Here is a 20,809-nt window from a genome sequence, read left to right as displayed (position 1 = left end):
GTTGTATTAAGCTTAAAATCCGTTGTGCCTTCTAGGAGTTAATGCATCAGCAAGAACCTGATATCATTAATAGTATTAGTTACTTTATTGTCAGGGGTGAAGTCACTTTCTCCAGAGGCTAACAGTACTAATAAACAGCAATTGTGAGGAATTGGTCTCTGCTGTGTACTGTTGAGAAAGTTTATAAATTCTCGTTCTTAGAGAATCGGCGAAGCAACCCAGCATAAAGTAATCATTGTTTGATTTAGCAAGACAATTCATTGTACTGCCCTTCAGTATTACTGAACATATCATTTAATATTGCATTTATCTTAAAAACTCCGATACAACTGGCGACCTCATTCCAGGATATTAACTCCTAGCTCTAAAGCTATTCATGAGATAATACTCACTCGTTCATATTTAGGTATTTATCATTAAAGTCTATAGGCACTACCTTACTGGTGATTATTGATTCCATCCATCCATCCATTGCCAGACGCCATGTATCCCACACGGGGTGGCCAAGGGCTTAGAGTTAATTGTTTTACAGGGAGGGGCACTAATCCTCCACCAACCCCACTTGACACGTAAGGATGCCAACAGCATCTGGTGTTCCCAGACGGTCACCCATCCAAGTACTAACCAGACCCAGCGTTTATTGATTCATTTTTATTAATTTACATAATAGTTTTGACAGTCAGTTGTTTGTTTAATTTTCTTTCTTTACCAGTTTAATTAGACAGAACTGGTCACCATTACCCTGTGCTTATATTCTTTATTTTTTATTATTGGCATTTCTCTTTGAAAAAAAAAAATCGCAGTCAGTACTGAGTCGCTAGTTTATTAGACTGAGTTAGCATCATGTCGACCAGCGTCTATGTACAGGAAGCCAAAGATATGAGTCTTACAGACCCAACTGAAATTAAAAATTACATCCTCTCTCGGCTTAGTCATGAGCAGCAACGCGAGAGTGATGCTCGTAAAGAGCGTAGAATCCAATGCGAACACGAGCGAGAACAGCGCGAACACGAGCAAAAACAATGCGAACTCGAGTTAGAACAACGCGAGAGAACATCAACATGAGTTAGAACAACGTGAGAGAATGTGAATACTAGCGAGAACCACGAGAACACGAACGTGCCGAGCGAGAAGCACGCGAAAAACACGAATATGAAATGCTGAAGCTCAAGCGAGATTCCTTGGCTTCAGACACATCTGGTGCAGTTGGTCCAAGTTCCACGAGCGTTCTCCCTGCACATGTTTTGGCGACCCCACACGTCAAGCTTCCCCCATACAAAGATGGCAAGCGAATCAAGCCATACATAGCTCGTTTTGAAGACATGGCTCAACTGTACCAGCTGGATGATGCAGCTAAGCGGCTTCAGTTTCTTAGCCTGTTAAGTTAAGGGGGAAGTTTGAGAACCCTGCAGAGACAGTCCGAGGCTGTGTATGAATTACCTTGTGGAACGTCTCGAGCTGTGGGCCTCTCTGAGGATTCCCGGAGAATGCACAATATCCACACGAGTGTTCACACCCACGGTGGGTGTTAAAACGTGACCTGCCCGAGATTGCGTAGCGATTATCAACTTCCTGTCATTAACCGTAAACGTAGAGTTAGTTAACCAGTAAACTGGGTGATGGGATGTTGTTAAGGTGCTGTTCCCTCACATGCAGGCTGGGTGCGCTGGATGTTGAGCGAGGTGGATGCCAGGTTAGAGCTCCCCCTAAACTGGGTGATGGGATGTTGTTAAGGTGCTGTTCCCTCACATGCCGGCCGGGTGCGCCACATGTTGAGCGAGGTGCATGCCAGGTTAGAGCTCCCCCGCTAAGAACCCTTACGCCTACGTTTCCTGGTTAATAATATAAATAGTGTACTTTTTGTAACATAAGTACTGATTGCTAGGCAGAGGGAGAGAAATGATACTTTTGATGCTCCACCTTGATTGTTTTCGCAGGTGCAGCTGGTGGGTGCAGCATTGCTGTGCAGATTAGCTGGTCGTCCCTGTCGCATGCTGCCGCCTCTTCTCTTCTGCCTTGTTGTCATTATTTACTATAAATTTGTATTACATGATTTTACACGTAGGTACAGTTACACCACAACTGTCACACCTACACCGTGTATTACATACATTACGCTACATAACAATTAGTTGTTAACATAAATGTAGCAAACTTTTCGCTCAGTTTGACCTAAGTACAGGATTTTTCACTGTCGTCACGGAGATTTTCCCTCAAGCTTGCTTCTATTAACGTAAATACAAGGTTTTTTCGCTCACTGGCGACTGTGACTTTCTCCTGTAGCAGGATAGCACACACACCACAGTGTGAATCTTGTGTGACTGAGTTAGGAATTATATGTATGTATATTGAAATCTTTTTTCTGTAGAAAAAAAGATTTGATTTTCATGAGGCGTAATGTCACGAGTCAGCTAGTGACATTGGCTTTTGTGGGAAACCGCGAACTCTAGTGGAATCCCACTTTATCGTTCAGTTAACTGCTCACTCAGTCGGGAGTCTTTTCAAATCAATTTTTCACTGTCATAAGTGATCGTCTTTGTGCAAGACATTAGCGCTTCTGCTAAGCAATTTGTTTTGGGCGCGTTTCGCTCATTCTAGCCATTAGTAAGGCGGCCACAGTACTTGCCTCCTTCCCACGAGTTTGTCAGTCGAGGTTTGAGCGCCACTAAACTAGGTTGGGCCAGAACGTTGTGCCGCCGTTCCTGATTTCCACATACTGTGATAGGCGAGAGACTTAAGCGAGTGCAGTGTCCTTCCAGTAACGACGCCCAGTCATCTGCTTAGTCCACTCTTTGACCAGTATTTCTTTTCGTTTTCCTAGACTTAAGAGTTTAGTTAAGGTGCTGTTCCCTCACATGCCGGCCAGGTGCGCCGCATGTTGTTTTCCTAGGTTTAAGAGTTTAGCTTTTGAGTGAGTGAGTGAGTGTGATCTTTTATTTTGAATTCATTTTGAAATGTAACGTTAAATTTTTTCCTTTGTAATCAATAAATTTAAGTTCTTTTTCTTTGAGCTTAATGTAATGTAAACTCGTGTTTCATTTCTCCATAACTAAGCTTATTTCCTTTATAGCTCCTAGCTTGCATAAATGCTTTGCTATTCATAACTGGTACTTGGGCCAGTCTTGTTGTATTAAGCTTAAAATCCGTTGTGCCTTCTAGGAGTTAATGCATCAGCAAGAACCTGATATCATTAATAGTATTAATTATTTATTGTCAGGGGTGAAGTCACTTTCTCCAGAGGCTAACAGTACTAATAAACAACAATTGTGAGGAATTGGTCTCGGCTGTGTACTGTTGAGAAAGTTTATAAATTCTCATTCTTAGAGAATCGGCAAAGCAACCCAGCATAAAGTAATCATTGCTTGATTTAGCAAGACAATTCATTGTACTGCCCTTCAGTATTACTGAACATATCATTTAATATTGCATTCATCTTAAAAACCCCGTGACACACTCCAAAAATAAGTTCAAAGCAAAATCTGACTTACTGAGAAACAGAGACGTGACCCTACGTGCATAGCTCATTTCCTGTATATAACAACTAGGTAAATACACACACACACACACACACACACACACACACACACACACACACACACACACACACACTTGGATGCATGCACAGACACATGCATGGACGCACACATGCATGGACGCACACATGCATGTGCACACACTTATTAGACATAACTATGATTTAGGAAACTTACTAAAGTCTGGTCTGAGCTGAGGAATACAGACATCAACGAGTCCAGCCCTGGGGTCCAACACATCTTCTTCTGCGGTTCTGCATTACAATTAACAGAAAAATGGAAACGGTTGCAGTAAAATAAAGCTCAACAAGATTCTCAGTATAATAAACAATTTATGAAAAAAGAAGGTAATTAAACAGATTACGACAAAACGCACAGGATTGCTGAAATAAGTAAAAAGTAAAAACAATTGTGTATGGAATACAGGTACTTTTAGTATCAATGATCAGTGACAAGGTTTTTTTGGTAAACCAAAACAAATCCTATATTCAATATATATGAAAATGGAGTTGCTATCACTGTACAAACAAAATTTCAAATATCATGGGCAGCTCCAGCGGCAACACCCAGCTTTCTCAGGTTAATACAGGTCTCCCTCGCTTTACGATCAGTATGTGTTCCTAGAAAGGCAATCGTATACCGAAATATCGTATAGCGAACTTGAGGTTTAATGGGAAAAATAGAGTTGTGTTCCTGGACTTGTATATAAGAAATCCAGCACCCATACAAGTGATCTGATGTGCAATAATAATGATGCTATATGTATTGTAGTGCATCTGAATCACGTACAGTATGAATGTACATTTGCAAACATAAAGACATGAAATAGCATAAACGACATGAAACACGGTACAGTATGAAGAACAGGAAAAATAGTAATATCCTGGGCACTGATGCACACAGATGCAGGGAGGTTGTAAGCTGAACAAGTGCGCGGGCGAGACTGGGCAGTGATGTGGTTTCAGGACAATTCGCTGTCACAAAAATAAAAAGGTAATTCGCCGTCATTAATGAAGACAGCTATGGGTGACGCTAGAATATAATTCAAAGACGACTACAGTGAGGAAGAAACAAGTTAATTATTGACTAAAGGGGCAACTAACAAATAATATCCAAAGCCTACACAACTGAACATAGACTTTGATGGATCCCCCTGAAATATAGCTATTATTGATTAATTAATAATATGTATATTTATAGAATGACTGGGAATCGTCCAGGATGTGAACTGTCCTGAAAGGGGAATCATCCATGTTTTGAGGGAGAATTGTCTGATGGCAAATTGACTTGATGGCGAATTGTCTCGGAACCAGTGATGCTTGGTTGGCGGAAGCGAGGGAAACTGTGTGCGTGGGGTGCGTTTGCCACGCAACTCTCAGGTGATCTGCCTGTGAGCGCAGGATTTCTCCACATTACCAATCGTAAATGCGGGGGAGCTCAATCATAAAACAAACGATTGGTACTAAAGAAGAACAAATGTCTATCTATCTATCTATAGCCCGATGCCCTAATCCCGCAAAGGGTGGCCGCAGACAAAACGCCTCCAAGTCGCTCTGTCACCCACCATTTGACTACCCTCCCCCCAACTCACCCCCCCCCCTCATATACCTCTCAATTCCATCCCTCCGCCTCATCCTCGGTCTACCCCTCCCTCTCCCTCCCTCCACCTCATCCTCGGTCTACCCCTCCCTCTCCCTCCCTCCACCTCATCCTCGGTCTACCCCTCCCTCTCCCTCCCTCCACCTCATCCTCGGTCTACCCCTCCCTCTCCCTCCCTCCACCTCATCCTCGGTCTACCCCTCCCTCTCCCTCCCTCCACCTCATCCTCGGTCAACCCCTCCCTCTCCCTCCCTCCACCTCATCCTCGGTCTACCCCTCCCTCTCCCTCCCTCCATCTCATCCTCGGTCTACCCCTCCCTCTCCCTCCCTCCACCTCACCTACATACACCCTCTTAGTTAGTCTTTCATTCTCCATTCTCTCCACATGTCCAAACCACCTCAGTGTGTTTCTCCTAATCTTCTCAACCACATCCACATCCACCCCACAACGTTCTTTCACTTCTTCATTCGTCAACCTGTCCCTCCATGTCACTCCACATGCTCCTCTCAAGTAACTCATTTCCACTGCTCTCACTCTTGACTTGTTCCCCTCTTGCAGGGTCCTTGCCTCGCTTCCATACATCAGGGTAGGGATCACAATACTATCATGCAGTGACTTCTTAACTTCCATACTCACCTCCCTGTTTCTCATCATTGCTTTCAGTGAACCAACCTTCCTTCCCTGCTGTACCCTTTCACGCACTTTGTCCCCCAAAGTTCCATCCTTACTCATCACACTACCCAAGTACTTGAATGCACTCAAATTCTCCATATTCTCACCATCCAACCTAACTGTACATTCTGTGACTTCATTCCTCTCAAACACCATAACTTTACTTTTGTTTACATTAACTTTCAGCTTCCTCCTCCTACACACTGTCCCAAATTCATTCACCAAACCTTGCAACTCCCATTCATCTTCACTCAACAATACTGTATCATCAGCAAACAGCAACACCGGAAGCTTCCAAATCTCATCCTCATTCATTAGAGCCACCCCCACATCCACTGCCCTACCCTCCACCTCCTTTACAACCCCATCCATGTATATATTAAACAGCCACGGAGACATCACACAACCCTGTTTCAGTCCCACATTAAGATCAAAGAACTCACTCAGCTCACCATCCACTCGCACTGTAGCCCTAGCTCCTTCGTACATACTCTTCACAGCATTCAACAATATCCCCTCCACCCCATATATTCTTAATACCTTCCACATACCTTGCCTATCTATTCTGTCATAAGCTTTCTCCAAGTCCATGAAGGCAGCATACACTTTCTTTCCCTTCTCTAGATACTTCTCCACTAAACATCTTAGAACAAATATCTGATCTACACACCCTTTTCCCTTCCTAAATCCCCCTTGTTCTTCTCCAACTAGCTCCTCTGTCATATGCCTAACCCTATCAATGAGTATTCTAGCATATATTTTACCAGTCACACTAAGAAGGCAAATACCCCTATTGTTACCACATACTTCTCTCTCCTCTTTTCCTTTGTATGAAGGAACAATTATACCTTATTTCCAGTCCTCTGGAACCCTTCCATCTTCCCAAGCTAATCTACACAACTTCCATATCCACTCCACAACAATCTCACCCCCATACCTCAGCATTTCACCACACACTCCATCATTTCCTGGGGCCTTTCCCATCTTGATCTTCTTCGTTGCTTCCACTACTTCCGCCCTTCTGATCTCTTCCTCCCTCCTCTCATTTCTTCTTCTCCCAGCCATTCCCCAACCACTTATACTCGCATTGCTCTCACTCTCTACATTCAACAAATCCTCAAAGTGCTCCTTCCATCTCCTCAATTTCTCTCTCTTCTCCACCAACAATCTATTATTCCTATCTTTCACTCCCCTACTGTATCCCCTTTCATTCTGCCTTACTTTCTTTACCTCCTTCCAAAACAATTTCTTACTCTCCCTCCACTTCACACTCAGATTCCTCCCAAACTCTTCATCCACACTCTTCTTACTCTCCTTCACCAGTCTCTTCACCTCCCTTCTCCTGCTCACATATACCTCTCTCTTCTCTCTCTCATCTTCTCCCCTACCTCGCCTCGCTAACCATTCACTATATGCCTTCTTCTTTTGTTCCACAGCTCATTTCACCTCATCATTCCACCATGCTGTCCCTTGCACACCCTTGCATCTCCTCCTCACTCCACAAACCACCTCACATGCTGCGCCTATCTCTTCCGTGAATATCTTACATACGTCTTCCACCCCTTCCATCTGCTCTAGCTCATACCTTCCCAATCTTTCTTCCATTATACTCTTATACTCTGTCATTTTCTCACTATCTTGCAAATTCTCCACTCTTCTCACAGGAGCTGTTTCCTCCTGTCTCCCCCTTCGTCTCCTTAACCATTTTCTTTGCAGCTTTATCTTGGCCATCACTAAGTGATGATCCGAGAATTCATTCCCCCACCCTCTCCACACTCTTGCATCCAACACTTGTCTTCTCATTCGCTCATCCACACACACGTAGTCTATCATTGCCTTTCGTTCAACAAGTTCACCATCCATCATCCTCATTACTCTCCATGTATACTGGTGGATCATCTTATGCCGAAAGTAGGTGCTGGCTATTGCCAACCCCTTACCAGCACAGATGTCCACCAAAGCACTACCATTCCCATCTACTTCAGCTGGCACACCCCACTGACCAACCACTCCATCCACTTGTACACTCCCAACTTTGCCATTCATGTCTCCAATCAAAAGCACTCTCTCGCTCCTCTCAAATTTGTCCATACATCCAGTACTCTCGCCCAAAACTCATCTTTCGCTCTTGCCACTCGGTCCTCTGCTGGAGCTTACACACATACAATTGCCCATGCTTGTATATCTACTTTCATCCTCACCCATACAATCCTTGCACCCATTGTTCCATACTCTTATAATTTCCTCCCACTTCTTGCTTATCATCAGACATACTCCCTCTCTTGCCCTCTCATTCTCATTAACTCCCGCACATATACCTAAACCATATTCCCATTCTCTCACCCTTTCACCTTTCCATTTAGTTTCAGTCAATCCACAATCGTAAATGCGAAATATCGTAAAACAAAACATCATACAACGAGAGAGACCTGTACCCTGGTTTTTCAAACTGAGATTAATATACTCAACAAATCTACATTGCATCTTTTCCTGACTATTTTCCTATTTAGCAAAAAAAAAAATTATACAAACCATCAACAGATGACAATACACCTGTATATGCTTCTTGTCCACATAATCTTGTTTTTAATTCAATAATCCATCCTTGGGTGACAAAGCATATGCTTCTTTCCACAACTTTTTGTTTTCAAATTAACAGTTTTAAATACTAAAAGGAATTAATTATTATTAATTAATAATTATACTGTACTGCAGTATCAATTGTAGGGAGGAGACTGTAGCACCAGTCAATCAAAGTGATACTCCCAAGGGGAATGGGAATCCTGGTGATGGGAGAGCTGGAGCTCCTGTTTCACTAGCTACCTAACCATCCCCCTTTGCGGACCTTTTCAGTGTGACACTAATATGGAGAGTAGACCCGCATACTCTCCTAAACACTGCCTCTAACTTAGCGTTTCTTAACCTGGGGTGCTAGCACCCCAGAGGATGCTGAAGTCCGTTTTAGAGGGTGCTGGAAGATACAACATATATTGGTTTTGCATAGTATTGGTATCATTATTTTATTTTTGGAGAATGTATAAAATGAATTGCCAAATAGTACTTCACTTTACTTTATCCTTGTAGTAGTGTAGTAACTGTAGCAGTGTAGCAACTGTAGTCCCAGTAACCAGATGTGAGGGGGTGCTGGACTATACGGCGTTACTGCAAGGGGTGCTGAGGTCGGAAAAGGTTAAGAAACACTGCTCTAACTATCTCATAAACTACACCACATGTACTTTACATATCACACAATGTACCCCACTACACCACAGGGGTTGACGCCATCAAGGGCATGTGGCCAGTAAACTTTGTCCCAACTACTTAGTGGCAGACTTTTCGAGGGGGGGCGCGACAAGGGCTCCGCCAACATAGATCGTGGGGCTGGGGTGAGATTGGGCTTGAAACCATGCTAGAGGGTACAGGGCACTGCGGTTCTTTTCAACAGAGAGGGGCCCGAACAAGAGAGTATCACCCCAGGAGACTGCTCCATCAATGGGTGTATAATCGCGGGGCAGTTACAGTGCCAAGGCGCGCTTAGAGGGTGTCCCTGTAGCTGTCCTGACAGGGTGCCCTGAGGCCACTACCACAGCCACTGGTAAGGCTGGTGGGCTAGGAGTCCCAGATCCATTGCCTGGACCTGGGACTGTGCTGTGGGTGGGGCTTGTGGCATTGCTCTTCCCTTTATTATTCTTACTGATTACGACCAAATTAAAAAATGAAATTCAAAGCAAGCCTGAGGACACTAAATTACCCAGGGGGATCAGAGTGGCGCTGTGGAATGTGGGAAGTTTGAGGGGTAGAACAGGGCAAGTGGTTGAGACATTGAGTAGGAGGTGGGTGGATGTGGAAAAAGAAGTCCAGTAGAGGGGTGGATCAGCCAGAAAGATTGCTGGGAGGGATTGTTATTATAAACTGTTTTGGCAAGGTAGGCCAGACAGATATGGGGTGTGGGTGCAATGATTGGGGAGAAATGGGTGAAATATGTCATGAATGTTATGAGAGTAAGTGATAGGATAATAGTAGTGAAAATTTTGTTTGGCGGGAAAATGGTTCCATTTACATCAGTATATACTCCACAGGCAGGCCCAGATGAGGTAGAGAAGGATATATTTTGGGATGACTTAATACATGTAATAAGTGGTATGAGAGATGATGAGACTGTAGTTTTGGGAGGGGACTTAAATGGTCATGTAGGTGAAGCAGTTCAAGGATATGAAGTACATGAGAGACGTGCATATGGTACAAGGAATGAGGAAGGGGAAAGAATACTCGAGTCTGGGGAGGCAATGAACAAGATTGTGTGCAACACACATTTTAGGAAATGAGAGAGTACATTGATTACATACAAATCAGGGGGAAATGGCAACCAGATAGACTGTTTCCTGGTCAGGAGGGCTGATAAGAAGTTAGTGAGGGATGTTAAAGTTATGGGGAGCGAGGAGTGTGTGCAGCAGCACAAGCTATTGATATGTGAGATGGTGCTTAAGGAGCAGGTGATGAAACAAAGGACCTATGCACCTACGAGGAAAGTATGGAAACTGAAAATCCAAGAGTAAGGAATGCCTTCTATAAGAGAGATGAGAAGAGTGGTGGCTGAACATGGAGACACTGACAGAAGAGTTAATGTGTAGTACTGAGGCCTCAAGAACAAACTCTTGAGAGTTACTGATTCATTATGTGGATGGACAAGAGGCCCATCAAGACATACAGTACCTTTGTGGTGGGATGAGGGTGTAGAAGCTGTAGTTAGGAGAAAAGAAGGCTTTTCCGGGAATGAAAGAAGGGTGGTAACAGGGAGGAATACAGTTAGCACACCCAGAACACGTTCTCATCGAATGCGCTCTTAATTATACACGGTAGGCGCTGGGATACCTATAAGACAATGTAAGGTTTGTCACGAATTCACACAATTCTGTATCTAAACAAACTCGTGACACTGAACTTTGGTGGGAAACCACGAATTCTAGTGGAATTCACAATAAGTATCACTCAGTCAACCGCCACGCATTCACTCGATTGGGACGGTTTTCAGAACAATTTTCACTGTTTCATAAGTGATCGTCCTTGCACGCGACATTGGTGCCTTCGCTGAGTGATTTATTGTGGGCGTGTTTCGCTCATTATTTCCGTTGGCCATTAGCAAGTGCACCCGGCCCTCGCCTCTCTCTCTCTCACAATTTGAAGTCAGTCAGGCTTAGAGCATCGTGAAAGCAGGTTCGTCTGGGCCCAGTGTGGAGTTGTCCAGCAAGTTCCTGAATTTCCACCTAGACGGTGATTCGGCGAAGAGGTTTTAGCGTGTTGCAGCGTCCTTCCCACGTAACGACGCCCAGTCATTCCGCTTAGCCCACTCTACTGACCAGTATTTTTTCCTTTCGTTTTTTTCCTAGGCTTAAGAGTTTAGTTTTTGAGTGAGCGAGTGAGTGTTCTTATTTTGAATTCATTTGAGACTCATGTAATGTAAAATTTATTTCATTGTAATTAAAAAATTTACAGTTCTTTTTCTCGAGCTTGATGTAATGTAAACTCATGTTTTATTTCTCCACATTAAGCTTATTTTAGTTGCCGCTTCTAGTTGGCACTAACGCTTTGTATTATTCATAACTGGTACTTAGGCCAGTCCTCTTGTATTAAGCTTAAATCCGTTGTGCCAGCCTGGTGTTAATGAACTGGCAAGAACCTGTTTATCATTAATAGCATTAGTTATTGACTGTCAGGGGTGGAGTCACTTTCTCCAGAGGCTAACAGTACTAACAAACAGCGCATGTGAGTAATTAGTCTCTGCTGTGTACTGTTGAGAAAGTTTATAAATTCTCATCCGTAGAGAATCGGTGAAGTAGGCCGGCATAAAGTAAAACTTTCTGCTCGATTTCACAAGTTAATTCATTGTCCACATTTACAAGCAACATTTTAAAGTATCCTTTAATACTGAATATTCTCAAAAACCCTGTAACAAGGTTAAAGAACCATTACAAAATTTATGCAAGAGGCCTTTCAAAGGTCAAATCCTCGAACATCAGTACAACGCACACGGTTTGTTTGGATCACGTTAGCATGTGATTCGCTGTACTGCTTTTCCACAGTACTGTATTTGTAAGTTAAATACTTACATTATTGTTCTGGTAAATTTATGTGCAAGTTGAAGTGCTACAGTACAATCCCTGCTATCCGGTATCCAAACAAATGGAATACTCAGAAAAACGGGAAAATTCAAAGGCTGGTAAAAATGTCAGTAAGTTATAACTGTGCACCAATTTGAATGAACCGCCAAACCGCCGTTTTATCGTGTCACGCGAGGCTGGGTGAAGTCAGACTCAGCGAGGTGAAGGCATTTCTGGCTAATGTAAATCCCTAGCAAATCCTCTTAACCAGCCCTCATCTTCCCTCTTTCCCTTACTTGAATTCAGTCATCCTCCACACCCTCCACAATTTCCACAAATCACCAATCTGCTTTTTATCACCAGACAGTAAACAAGCTCTCTTGCTGTTGTGTTGTTCTGATGGACGGTAATTTCAACACTCCAAAATGCCTAAAGAGCAAACTAAACATAAGCGTGTCGTGCTTACCTTGAAACAGAAGCTGAACATATGCAACAGACTTGAAAAAGGTGAACATTATAAAACACTGATGACTGAATATAATGTAGGAAATTCAATTATTTATGATATCAAGGCCCAAGCATCCAAGATCAATGAATTTTTCATGAAAAGTGAGACAAGCAAGTCCATTGAAAAAAGGCATACTCTTGATCATTCGAGTGGTTTTGCTTAGAAAGATCTAGGGGAGCACCTATTTCTGGTCCTCTTATACAAGAAAAAGCAAGAGAGTTTCACAGAAAAATGAATATAGAAGTCGAGTGTGATTTCAGTATTGGATGGTTAAATCATTTCAGACAGGCATGGAATTTGTAAACCAGACATCTCGGGAGAGAGCAACTCAGCAAACAGAAAACGCCGGTGTTTTTCTTCCTAACGGACCGACTCTAACTTGCACCACATAAATTCATCTTAGAACGCATGTGTGCTGGCAGAGATGAAAAAAAAAATGTTAATAGGAATGAAGGTTTACTCTGTTGGAAGAAAAAAAAATAATATGCTTGCACTTCATATGTACATCTATCTATCTATCTATTGCCAGACGCCTCAATCCCGTTTGGGGTGGCCACAAACAAATCACCTCCAAGTCGCCCTGTCCCCCGCCATTTCACTCCCCTGCTCCCAACTCACACCCCCCTCTCTCATTTACCTCTCCACCCCATCCCTCCATCTCATCCTCGGCCTCCCCCTCCATCTTCCCCCCTCCACCTCACTCACATACACTCTCTTCGTCAGTCTTTCACCCTCCATCCTCTCCACATGGCCAAACCACCTCAGTGTGTTCCTCATAACGCTTCCTATCACATCCACATCAACACCACAACGCTCCTTTATATCCTCATTCGTCAGCCTGTCTCTCCATGTGACTCCACATGCTCCTCTTAAATAACTCATTTCCACTGCTCTCACATGTACATCATGTATTTTATTTTGTGCTAAACAGCTGATTGGCGGGTGAAGGGTGGAATGATGGCGGTCAGTCGGGGCCGGGACCGTGTACAAAGCTTGTGTGGGGGCACAGGTGTTGTGATAATTCTACAGTGCAGTCTTAACATCAGTTCATCAATAAATGTTCATGATTTTATTTCTTTATTTTTCCACTTTTATGAGCACAGTACATACAACGAATACTTCGGTAGTTAACAGAATGGTGCAAAACAGATGAGTGGCGGAATGGTGGCAGTCAGTCGGGGCTGGGACCGTAAACAGATCTCACGTAGGGGCACGGGTGTCGTGATAATTCACCAATAAATATTCTGGATTTTATTTCTTTAGTTTTCCATATTTATGAGTGAAGTTTCATTTTGTTTTTAAAGGCTCCAACATGCTTGCATGTGTCGGCCTTGGTCACCTAATGGTGGCTCTCCACGCTGCACGATCCATTGCAGCCTCCCTGTTCAGTCCCTTAACCCTAAGGTCACACTTAATGAACTCGTCCCATGTCTTTCTCGGTCTACTTCTCATAACCCCACCCCCAATATTAACACTTCCACCTTCCTCACCCAATTATCATCCCCCATCCTCTCCACATGTCCAAACCACCTCAATCTACCTCTCCTCATCACAACACCAATACACTCCAGTCCCAAAGTACATACAACAAATTATTCGGTAGTTAACAGAATGGACTTGTGCATTTTGCAGTACTGCAATGTATTGCATGCACGTGCATTATGACCATGGTGTGTGTTTATGAGGCAATATTTCAAGTGGAATCTCTTAGTGTGGCCCCTGATGTAAGTGGTGAGTACCTTAACTGTATTTACTGCTGTGATAATTATCGCCTTTGTGTAGATTTGAATATCAGAACTATGGGAAAAATCTGTAACCAGGAAGGTAAATTCCCCAAGCCACCAGGTTAACTGGGATTGTACTGTATTAAATAACCTTAAAGCTAGAAATAAAGTCTTATAACCAGTTAGGCGTCGGAATATTGCCCTTTTCATTTGTTCGTTAAAGATTTGCTGTACTGCATTTCCACAGTACTGTATTTGTAAGTTAAATATTTACTGTTCTGGCATGTACTTGTAAGTTAATGCACTTAAAGAAAGTTAAAGCATTACATAAAGCCTTGTAACCAGTTAACCTGATTTATATGATTACCCTTGATCGGCAGGTTCCAAGTCAAGTCAATTCGCCGTCAGACAATTCCCTGTCAAAACATGGACGATTCCCTGTTAGGACAATTCACACACTGGACGATTCCCCATCATTCTATAAATATACTGTATCCTCCTCAGGTAGTGTGGGGTCTGGCAGACCCCTCCAATTTTTATCTTTAGGTTTTCATATATTAAAATATGCCCTAGCGATCTGATGTAGTGTGTGGGAGGAAGAGAAGACGGAGGGGGTTGCAAGGAACAGCGTGGTGGACTGAAGAGGTGAAACAGGCTGTGGCACAAAAGAAGAAAGCATACAATGAATGGATGAGAAATAGGGGCGTGGAAGAAGTTGAGAGGCGGAAGAGAGAGGTATATGTAGAAAGGAAGAGAGAGGTGAAAAGATTAGTAAGAGAGAGTAAGAAGAGAGTGGATGAGGAATTTGGAAGGAATTTGAGTGTAAAGTGGAGGGACTGTAAGAAGATGTTCAGGAAAGAGGTGGAGAGAGTAAGACAAGGTGGAAGTGAGGTTAGCAGGGGAGAGAAAGATAAAAATGGTAGATTACTAGTGGAGAAGGGAGAAAAAGTGAGCTGATGGAGAGAACACTTTAAGGAATTGTTGAACATAGAGGATGGAAGTAATACAAGTATAAGTGGCTGGGGAATGGCTGGGAGAAGGAGGGAGGTGAGAAGACTGGAAGAAATCAGTAGGATAGAAGTTGTGGAAGCAATGAAGAAAGTTAAATCGAGGAAAGCCCCAGGAATTGATGGAGTGTTTGGTGAAATGCTGAAGCATGAGGGAGAGATAGTAGTAGAATGGATGTGGAAGATGTGCAGATTGGCCTGGGAGGAAGGTAGAGTCCCGGAGGATTGGAAGTCAGGTATAATTATTCCCTTGTACAAAGGAAAAGGAGAAAAAGAAGTGTGTGGTAATCATAGGGGCATTTGTCTTCTTAGTAAAATAGGAAAAGTGTATGGTACAATACTCATTGCAGAGTTAGAGAAAGAACAGAGGAATTAGTTGGAGAAGAACAGGGAGGCTTTAAGAAGGGAAGAGGTTGTGTAGATCAGATATTCATTCTTAGATCTTTAGTGGAAAAGTTTCTATAGAAGGGAAAGAAGTTGTATGCGGCTTTCATGGATTTGGAGAAAGCATATGACAGGGTGGATTGACAAGGATTGTGGAAAGTGTTAAGAATATATGGAGTAGATGGGAAGTTGTTGAATGCTGTGAAGAGTATGTACTGTACGATGGTGCTAAGGCTGTAGTGCGTGTGGATGGTGAACTAAGTGAATTTTTCTCTTTGGAGGTTGGGTTGAAACAGGGATATGTCATGTCTCCATGGCTGTTCAATCTGTACATGGATGGGGTAATAAAAGAGGTACAAGGTAGGGTAGTGGATGTTGGAGTGGCCCTGGTGAGAGAGGATAGTGTTTGGAAACTCCCTGTACTGTTCTTTGCAGATGATACTGTGTTGTCAAGTGAAGACGAAGGGGAGCTGCAAGGCTTGGTGGATGACTTTGGGAGAGTGTGCAAGAAACGGAATCTAAAGGTGAATATAGGGAAGAGTAAAGTGATGGACTTTGAGAGAGGTGAAGTCAGTGAATGTACAGCGAGGTTGGATGGTGAGGAATTGGAAAATGTGAGTACGTTTAAGTACTTGGGTAGTGTGATGAGTAAGGATGGAGGTTTGGAGGGTGAAGTGCTTGAAAGGGTACAGCAGGGAAGAAAGGTTGCTGGTTCCTTGAAAGCAGTGATAAGAAACAGGGAAGTGAGCATGGAAGTGAAAAAGATACTACATGACAGTATTGTGATACCAACTCTAACGTATGGAAGTGAAGCTTGGACGTTGTTGGAAGGACACAAGTCAAGCGTGAGAGCAGTGGAAATGAGTTATTTAAGAGGAGCCTGTGGAGTCACATGGAGAGACAGGCTGACGAATGAGGATATAAAGGAGCGTTGTGGTGTGGATGTGGATGTGATAGGACATGTTATGAGGAACACACTGTGGTGGTTTGGCCATGTGGAGAGGATGGAGGGTGAAAGACTGACGAAGAGAGTGTATGTGAGTGAGGTGGAGGGGGGAAGAGGGAGGGGGAGGCCGAGGATGAGATGGAGGGATGGGGTGGAGAGGTATACGAGAGAGGGGGGTGTGAGTTGGGAGCAGGGCAGTGAAATGGCGGGGGGACAGGACAACATGGAGGCGATTTGTTTGTGGCCACCACAAACGGGATTGAGGCGTCTGGCAATAGATAGATAGAGAGATCTATCCTCCCCTCTACCTTCCTGACTACTTGAGTAGTTTAGGGTGGTGATGGGGTCATTCCTGGATCTGGCTGTATCGTTGCTCTATATAGCTGTTGGGGTCCAACAGACCCCACATTACCTGAGGTGTACCTGAGGTGAAACACATTGATATTCATTTACTTTTCCTTACAGATAGTTGGGGCACTGGTCTCTGCAAGAGGATGTTGGTCACCTGCTACATTAGTAATAGTTTGAGTCATGTAACTGCTAAAGTCAGCAATGTGTTAATTTTCATGATTTTTTCTAAAATTCTTTTAAAAATATTTTGTAACACTATAGTCACTTCAAAATTGCATTAAAAGTAAGAAGATATGTTAAAATAATTGTGTCTAAGTTCTTATTTCAATAAATGTAGTGCAAGTACCATACTTTGTGGGGTGGAAGAAGCACTTTTTTGTCTCAAAATCATCTTCAAATATCCCCATGCGTCCTTGGAGGCGAGACTACCTTGGCTCCATTTAGAAGAGCCACTTATACAGAGGATCACCTCACTGTTTGGCAGTCAAGTATTTTTTTTAGAGTATAGACACCTTTGATTTATTGGAAAAAGTTACATTCACTTGTGTATATACTCAGATTTTACGATTAGAAACATCCAGGCTTAAGAAAAAATTTAGGGTCTGTTTACAACTGGCCATGTGACGGTCTGGGGGTTTAGCGGTATAGCAGTTTAGCAATTTAGCATCTAGCATACACACTGCTTTAGCAGGCTAACATGATCACTGGTGAACTCCCTGCTAACCTTCTGAAATGCCATCATGATCACTTTGCTTGCCATCCATTCAGTAGCTTGTAAGAGAATCATACTGGAGATGATGGCTAGCATGACATTTGAGTCACTGTAACAGACGTCTCATATGGAAATTCAATAACTCTTGTTTGGCTGGCTTCTCTTACTAATATTTTGTTTCATTAGAGCAGTGATTTTCAACCAGTGTGCCGCGAAGCAACTGCAGGTGTGCCATGGGAATTGGGGAAGGAAGATTGATCCTCCCTCAAACAACATGCACATGGCAAATGTGACACCTATGAGTATGACACTATCATGTGTCACGGCTTAATGACAATGAATTTAATTAATCGTGAATTTATATTATACCCTATCTGTGGGGGGCATATCACACTGTAAGTACGAACTGGTAACCCTTATTCTGCCGGGCTTCCGGACTAACGGATTTTCTCAGCCAGACGGGCCTTCACCACAGCAGCACTTGGACGCGCTGCCCGGCACCCCTCTTCCTTGTATATGTCTTAAAAGTAAAGATCAGGAGATATGGATAGATTTGTAATTAAGAAACGAACATTAGAAGATGAGGGCAGTGAAGCTAGTGTGGCCAGAACTAGTTTTGGAAGCAAGACAATTAGGACAGACAGTATTACTTCTAAATCAGTTGTGCGACAGTATAAAGAAGACTACTTGTCCTTCGGATTCACTTCATCTAGAGAAGAGGAACCACGTCCTGTCTGTGTTGTTTGTGGTGAAAGACTAGTGAATCAAGCGATGGTTCCAAGTAAACTTAAAAGACATCTTCAGACAAAGCACTCTCATTTATGTGAGAAATCAACTGAATATTTTAAAAGGCTTATCACTGACCAAACACGCCAGTCTCAACAAATCACCAGAATCACGACAGTATCTGCCAAAGCTCAAGAAGCAAATTATGCTATTGCAGAAATAGTTGCCCAAAAAATGAAATCACATACAATTGCAGAGTCAGTAATATTACCAGCATGTAGCAAAATTGTGAACATCATGTTTGGTGAAAAATGTGAAAAAGAGATTTTGAAAATCTCAATGTCAGATAACACCATCAGTCGTCATATTCCTGATATGTCTCAAGACATTGAGTCACAAGTCATAGCTCGTATCAAAGAACTGAGAATTTTTGCCAACCAGTTGGATGAGTCAACTGACATCACTGGAAAAGCTCAACTCTTTAGCATTTATCAGGTTTGTTTGTAATGAAGACATAATTAAACAATTTTTATTTTGCAAACCACTTCCAGAAACAACACGAGGTCAAGATATTTTTGAGGTGGTTGACAACTATTTCAGCTCAAATGATTTGTCATGGAAATCATGCAAGAGTATCTGCACAGATGGTGCCCCTTCCATGTCAGGGAGCATAAAAGGATTAATTGCACTTGCAAAACAGAAAAACCCTGGCATTGTTTTTACACATTGTTTCCTGCATAGAGGCGCCCTTATTTCAAAATCATTAGTTCCTGAGTTCCAGCAAGTATTAGATGAGACAATCAGAACAGTTAACTATATCAAAAGTAGACCATTAAAATCAAGGCTTTTTTCAAGTCTTTGTTCTGCCATGGAATCTGCTCACACACACCTGCTACTGCACACGGAAGTGAGGTGGCTATCTCGAGGGCGAGTTCTTTCAAAGTTTTATGAACTACGAGAGGATCTTCTTATATTTTTAACTTCAGAAGGGTCTCAACTGGCTGACCTACTTAGTGATGAAACCTGGTGCAATAAAGTGGCATTCCTAGCTGACATTTTTCAAGCACTGAACACTCTCAATAAGAGTATGCAGGGAAAGAATGAAAACATTCTTACTTGTACAGATAAAATTTATCCATTTAAGGAAAAACTAACATTGTGGGGATCCAGATTAAAAAAAAGAGAACAAAGTTGAAATGTTTGAATTAACAAAAGATTGCAGACTGGACAAAAACCTTCTTACACTGATTCTACAAAGCTTGTCGCTACTAAGTAAGAACATTGAAAAGTATTTTCCATCACCTGAGATATCGTGCTTGGACTGGGTAAGAAATCCGTTTGTGAAAAGTACGTACGAGTCAGCAGAGCTAACAGTTACCGTAGAGGATGAGCTGACAGAAATCAGGAATGACAGAGCACTAAAAGCATGATTCCACAAACATGACTACTTTCTGATTGTCCCTTCGAGACGAATACCCTACCATTACTAAGTAAGCAGTTGGAGCTCTTCTTCCTTTCTCAACTTCCTATCTGTGTGAGGCTGGCTTCTCTGCAATGAACACAGTAAAAAACAAGAACAGGTCGCAGCTTCAGACACTGGAGGTGGACTTGAGGGTATGCCTCTCCACCATTCGACCTCAGATTAGGCACATTGTGAAACAACACCAAGGTCAAATTTCCTATTGATATCTGTATGTATGGAGAAGGCTTTTATTTTTGTCATGTTTTTATTTAAATGAAATCAATATCTTCAGTTTTAAATTTTCATGTACATTTCTAATGGCTAGTAACTTTATCAAGGACATCATGTTTCATTTCCCACTGATATTTCTGTTTGAATAGGCCTTTTATTTTTAATGGTTATTGTGCTCGAATAAAATTGGTATCTTTAGTTTCAAATCTTCATATTATTTCTAATGGCTAGTAACTTTATCAAGGACATCATGTTTCATTTTCCAATGGTATTTGTATCCATGAAAAGGCCATTTATTTTTACACATGCTTGTGCGTGAATAAAATCACTATCTTGTGTTTTAAATCTTCACAACTTTTATTCTGTTTGATAGCTGCTAACTTTGTCAAGGACATCATATTTCACCATACTTTTGGAGTAATAAATATGCAGAAGAAAGTAATATTTTGAAAACCATGATAATCTATAAAAAATAATAAATAATTAACAGTAATTAACATGTTTGACGTATGAAGGTCATTAGTTCTACTGTGAAATACTGATGGTGTGCCTCGCCCATTTTACGCATGGCTTCGTGTGCCGTGAGAGAAAAAAGGTTGAAAACCACTGCATTAGAGACAAGAACATAACAGAAGGAAACAGTTTTATATTACCGTTACTGAAAAAAGGGAAAAACAACTGCAACATTACACAATACTGTCTGAAATTACAGCCTTTTAGCAGTTTAGCAGAATAGCAGTTTAGCACCTAGCATTCCCCCTATTCTCAGAACATGATCACTTCTGAATCTCTTGCTAACCTTCAGAAAGGCAATAATGATCACTTCAGTTGCTATCCAATCACTGACTAGCAAGG

The 20,809-nt window shown here is 42.3% G+C and overlaps 1 protein-coding gene across 1 annotated transcript in view; it reads right to left on the bottom strand.

Moving 5' to 3' along the window:
* The window catches only part of Nnp-1 (Ribosomal RNA processing protein 1 homolog Nnp-1), a 235,996-nt gene that overhangs the window by 102,922 nt on the left and 112,265 nt on the right, over positions 1-20,809 (bottom strand). The window contains exon 6 of the mRNA XM_080277637.1: positions 3,711-3,787. Coding sequence (XP_080133763.1) covers positions 3,711-3,787 — 77 coding nt within the window. The remainder of the gene's footprint in view (positions 1-3,710; positions 3,788-20,809) is intronic.

Source organism: Coenobita brevimanus, chromosome 70 (assembly GCF_032717465.1).
Source record: "Coenobita brevimanus isolate Jiangsu-jjx chromosome 70, ASM3271746v2, whole genome shotgun sequence".
NCBI lineage: Eukaryota > Metazoa > Arthropoda > Malacostraca > Decapoda > Coenobitidae > Coenobita > Coenobita brevimanus.
The sequence above is the reverse complement of the archived record's forward strand: the minus strand, read 5'-3'. Positions and strand labels throughout refer to the sequence as shown.